Source organism: Dipodomys ordii, unplaced genomic scaffold (genome assembly GCF_000151885.1).
Source record: "Dipodomys ordii isolate 6190 unplaced genomic scaffold, Dord_2.0 Scaffold36, whole genome shotgun sequence".
Lineage (NCBI taxonomy): Eukaryota > Metazoa > Chordata > Mammalia > Rodentia > Heteromyidae > Dipodomys > Dipodomys ordii.
The window spans coordinates 7,496,326-7,501,742 of record NW_012267252.1 but is presented as its reverse complement, the minus strand read 5'-3'; the positions used below and the strand labels follow the sequence as shown (position 1 = coordinate 7,501,742).

Sequence of the window (5,417 nt, the reverse complement as noted above, 5' to 3'; positions counted from 1 at the left end):
CACACACACACACACACACACACACACACACACACACACACACACACACACACACACACTGAATGAATGAATGAAAAGACATTTATCTTTTCCTATCCAGGAAGCACTTTATTGCTTCATGTTGGCAAATCCAAGCTGCCAACACCACTGTTTTGCACTTTAGGGCTATAATTAAACAAAATAAGTAGGATCTGACCACAAGCACTGTGATGTTGTGACAGTCAATCTGATAACCAAGCTGGCTACTAAGGGACTAATGGGAGAGGAGCCATACACATGGCAGATATGATGACAGATAGATGTGTGGTTCATGTCCCAGACAGGAAGGACTAGAAGAGTGTGAGACTTCAATATACTACTCAGAGTAGTGACAATTTAACACTTCCAATTTACTCCTGAAAAGTTTAAGTTAATACTTTTCAGACCACAGTTGACCTCAGGTAACGTGAATGAAACTCATAGGTGAGGTTGAGAAAACTATTTGTAATATATAAGACATTGAAGGTGGGTGGTATTAAAATGCAGGTTCTGACTGAGTAGGTCAGGGGTGTGTTCAAAATTCTGCATTTCTACCAAACTTTCAGGAACTTCTACAGCCAGTGGTCTGGGGACGCCATCGTTTGAATTGCAAAAGTGTTCCCTCAAAAGTCACTTGAGGCCTAAAAATTCATTTGTTTTTGAAGAAATAGAGTTCTTCGGTTCACGATTAAGAAGTCAGATGCTAGGCATGGTGATGTGTACCTGTAATCTCAGCACTCGAGAGGCTAAAGTGGGAGGATCCCAAGTTTAAGGCCAGCTGGAGTCATTCTGCCTCAAAGCAGAATGTCAGAGTTGAAGTTCTGATGCCTGGTGAGAAGTTAGTGCTTGCACCACCACCACCCTGTGAAATGCATGGCTCTCCTCTCCTGTCTGGAAACCTGAGCTCAGAGAGGCTCAGAGTTAGCTTCAGAACCTCTTTTTCTCCGCCCTTCCCCCTCATCTCTGCATTGGGAGTGTGAACTCAGAGCCTTGCACTTGCTAGTACTTTCTACCATTTGAGACTCACCCCCCAGCCCTTTCTTGTTTCGGTTATTTTTCAGGTACCATCTCAAGATTTTTGTCCAGGGTAGACCTTAGACTGAGAGCCTTCTGTCTTCTAGCCTCCCAAGAAAATGTGATCAAAGACAAGTACCACTATGCCCAACTTATTCATTAAGATGACATCTTGCTAACTTTTTCTCTTGGGCTGGCCTTGAACCATGATCCTCCCAATCTCCGCCCACTGAGTGTCTGGGATTACAGTTATGAGCCACTATTACCTACCTATAACCTTTCATTCTTACCTACCACTTCTCTATCAAAGAAAGACATGTTGACTGGGCAGAATTCAATGGAAGTAGAAGGGGATTCACAGCTAATTTGATTTTGAGTGATAGAGCTTACAGAAAAAGAACTTTACTCAGATAGCTTCAAAAGCCCAAAAGTAATGGCTTCATGCACAGAAGATCTAGAATTCTACTTTCTTGTGTGCTGGCCTCTTTCTCAGGCAGACTTCTCTCCCACACAGCTAGAGAGCCACCAGCAAGGCAGGTCCTATTGTCTGACAATCCTAAGAACAGGCTGAGTCTTTCTTCCCATTGGCCCTAGCAAATCCTACATCTGTCTCCTATTGGCTCACATTAGGTTATATGTTCATCACAGAACCAGTTGCTGTGAGGAATACAGTAGTCTGATTGTTTTGAGTCTGTGTTCAGTATTACCCTTAAAGCTAGGTCTAGTATTACCCTACATGCTGAAAATAAGAACCTGGAGGAAGAAAAGGTTGGCTCCCAGCATCCGTGGAGTGCTTGTCCCCATGTCCAGCACAGATGCAGACCTTGAGTTCTTGCTCTGAGGCTAGACTGAAGCAGGAGAAGGGGTGAACAGGGGTCAACAGGGTTGGCTGGGAGAAGAACAAGGCAGTCATTGCTTTTGTGGAGCAAAGATTGGTGCAAGGGTCCAGGGAAAAGTGGGCTTGAGGGAAGCACGGATGTGACCAGCATCTCTCTCTTTCTCTCTCTCTCTCAGAAAAGTTCCTGCCATGGCTATGGGGCTCTTCCGGGTGTGTTTGGTGGTGGTGACAGCCATCATCAACCACCCACTGCTCTTCCCCCGGGAGAATGCCACCGTCCCTGAGAACGAAGAGGAGATCATCCGTAAGATGCAGGAACACCATGAGAAGCTACAACTAGAGCAGCTCCGCCTAGAGGAGGAGGTGGCCCGGTTGGTGGCTGAGAAGGAGGCCCTGGAGCAGATGGTGGAGGAGGGTCAGCAGCCACCCGAGGCCCACTCAGCCTGGGACCTCTGGAGCACTCTCTGTATGATTCTCTTCCTGATCATCGAGGTGTGGAGGCAGGACCACCAGGACGGGCCCTCATCGGAGTGCCTGGCCAGCGATGAGGATGAGCTCCCCGGCCTGGGTGGTACCCCACTGCAGGGTCTCACTTTGCCCGATAAGGCTACTCTGGGCCACTTTTATGAGCGGTGTATTCGGGCCTCCACGGCTGATGTCGCCCGAACCCGGGAATTTGTGGAAGGTTTTGTGGATGACCTCCTGGAAGCCCTGAGGAGCCTCTGTAATCGGGACACCGACATGGAGCTGGAAGACTTCATCGGTGTGGACAGCATGTATGAGAACTGGCAGGTGGACAGGCCCCTGATGTGCCACCTGTTTGTACCCTTCACGCCGCCAGAGCCCTATTGCTTCTATCCAGAACTCTGGTGCTCCAACCGCTCGGTGCCCCTGGACCGCCAGGGTTATGGGCAGATCAAGGTGGGCCGGGCTGACGGAGACCCTCCAGGCTGTATCTGTGGCAAGACCAAGCTTGGAGAAGACATGCTGTGTCTCCTCCACAGCAAGAAGAGTGGGGTCCGGCCCAGTGGTGAGGTGGAAGACCTACTGTGTGCCAAAGAGTGTCCCTACCTCGACACCATGCAGGTCATGAAGTGGTTCCAGAAAGCCCTCACCAAAGCCTGGCACTGCATCGCCCACAAGTACGAGTTCGATCTCGCCTTTGGTCAGCTCAACACCCCAGGATCTCTCAAAATCAAGTTCCGCTCAGGGAAGTTCATGCCCTTCACCTTGACTCCTGTGATCCAGTGCGATGACTCGGACTTGTACTTTGTGTCCCACCTTCCCAGGGAACCTTGCGGTAGGATCCCCATCTCCAGCACTGAATGGCTCCTGTCCTTCGCTGTTTACGAGCGACACTTCCTGCGGATGACAGCGAAGACACTGCCCGAGGGGGCCTGCCACCTCAGCTGCTTGCAGATCGCCTCTTTCCTGCTCTCCAAGCAGAGCTGCCTGACGGGCCCCAATGGGTTGAACAACTACCACCTGAAGACCGCACTGCTGCACCTCTTGCTTTCCCGGAGAGCCAATGACTGGAAGACCTCCCAGCTCGATGCACGCCTGCACGACCTGCTGTGCTTCCTGGAGAAGAGCCTCCTGGAGAAGAAGCTCCATCACTTCTTCGTGGGCAACCGTAAGGTACCCGAGGCCATGGGACTCCCCGAGGCTGTGCGCAAAGCCGAGCCCCTCAACCTCTTCCGGCCCTTTGTCCTGCAGCGAAGTCTCTACCGCACCACACTGGACTCCTTCTATGAGATGCTCAAGAACGCCCCGACGCTCATCAGCGAGTATTCCCTCCACGTCCCCAATGACCACGCCGGCCTGCCCCCTAAAGCTGCCGTCCCATAGAGCGCATGGGATTTGAAGGCCAGAAGGGAGAGCATCCCACATGGACGCATCACTGGCGTTCTGCATCCCCAGAATGGGAACGCAGCAGCTTGGAAGGGAGCTAGAGCTCAGCCTGCCAGGAAGCCAGGTCCTACAGAGTGGAGGAAACAGAATATCAACTGGACTCTGGTTTGCTTTCCTGCCATGGATGCCTGTTGGTAAAGCTGCTGCTTGGGTCTGCGGATAGATCCTTTTGCAGCTTATTTTTGGATCACCAGGAGGGGCCAAGACAAATGGCACTGGACATTCTTATTGGACGCGGGGTTGGAGAGAATGAAAATACTGATTTGAGTGTAATCTGTTTTGCATCCCAGGTCCGATCTATGTTTGTCCTGTCCACAGAGGATTGTAGGAATGCTTTCAGGTTAAGAATGCTTTCAGGTTAATGCTTTCAGGTTAAGATCCAGCAACCTAGTTGCAAAGCACTGGTAGGGACAGGAGTTACAATTCATGGCCTTATACCCTGCCAGACAGGGAGTCCCACGCTTTTCATACTATTGGACAGCAGAACTGGGAGAGATTCTAGGCCCCAGATGGCTGGTGTCTCCTGTTACACAGAAATGGGTACTTGGTGGTGTTTCTGGCCACACTTCTCAGTCAGGTACACCAGTGCGCCATGTTCCAGCACTGTGGCTGCCATTCACCAAGCTAAGAGTAGACTCAACCACTGACACCGCGCTGTTCTCTCCACAGCTGGTCTCTGATCTTTGCATGGTGTGGGGAGGCAAATGCCAAAGGTGGAGGCCTATCTAGAGAAAGAGAGGCACAGGGTGACTGGGGCAAAGGACAGAGGCTGAGTCCAGGCATGCTGGGGTCTTGGTTGCAGCCTGACTCAGTTCAGAGCCAACCTGAGGTGAATACTACAGTGTCCTTGAGTTGTCCTTGGGACACAGTTCTGGGGCAAGGGGAGCTGCTGTGCCCTCCCCATCCCTTTCCTCACTCACTGTGTTCACTGCACACAGCCTTCCCTTTACTGGGGAGCCTTAGTACTCATAAGGATGACCCAAGCCTAAAGAGCTGGGTACAGGCTGGGATGACCAGGGATCAGGTGCATCCTGTGGATGCAGCCCCAGCACTGAGGCCATCTCTGCACTGCTGGAGCCCGTGGGCCTCAGGCAGGCACCAAAGCTGCTTCAGGCCAGAATCAGAGGTCCAGGAGCCTCTTCTCCTCCACTTGGGTTTCACTGGCCCTTTGGGATTTCCTCAGCATCTCCTCACGGTCCTTTGTCACGTGTCAAGGAGGAGGGAGGGTTGCTGATCTCACCTAAAGATGGGGCCTCCTTTCCTAGCAGCCCCGGCATGCCCTCACCTGGCTGCAGGAAATTACCCAGGTTTAATTCATGGTGGAGGGGCTCAGCTTGCATCAGGGCAATGAAGCCTGTGGGAAGTTCCCTGGGCATGCAGGAATTAAGTTCGACTGAGCATGCGTGGCTGGCCTCTCCCAGGCTCGCTGCTCAAGGGTGGCTCTCACAGCAGCCCTGAGCCACTCATCCCACAGGGACCCGTTCCACAATCATGGCAGATATCCTTATTTATTGTCTGTGCCTTTCCCCTCATCATCCGTCAACCATATCCTGTTGTGTTTTGAAAGGAGAGACCAGCAAACAAGCAGCGGCCTCTCAGAAGCCAAGCCTCAAGCCTGGATCTCCATCCACTCCCC

The 5,417-nt window shown here is 51.7% G+C and overlaps 1 protein-coding gene across 1 annotated transcript; it reads left to right on the top strand.

Annotated features, from left to right (window-relative positions):
* Positions 1-2,020: 2,020 nt before the first annotated feature.
* On the top strand, positions 2,021-5,206 carry Itprip (inositol 1,4,5-trisphosphate receptor interacting protein). Its single transcript, XM_013017864.1, has one exon. The coding sequence runs from the start codon at positions 2,060-2,062 to the stop codon at positions 3,716-3,718; it is 1,659 nt and encodes a 552-aa protein (XP_012873318.1). The 5' UTR covers positions 2,021-2,059; the 3' UTR covers positions 3,719-5,206.
* Positions 5,207-5,417: the final 211 nt, after the last annotated feature.

Excerpts from the sequence above, each read along its gene's own strand:
- Itprip (XM_013017864.1), top strand. The coding sequence starts at position 2,060 with ATGGCTATGGGGCTCTTCCGGGTGTGTTTGGTGGTGGTGACAGCCATC.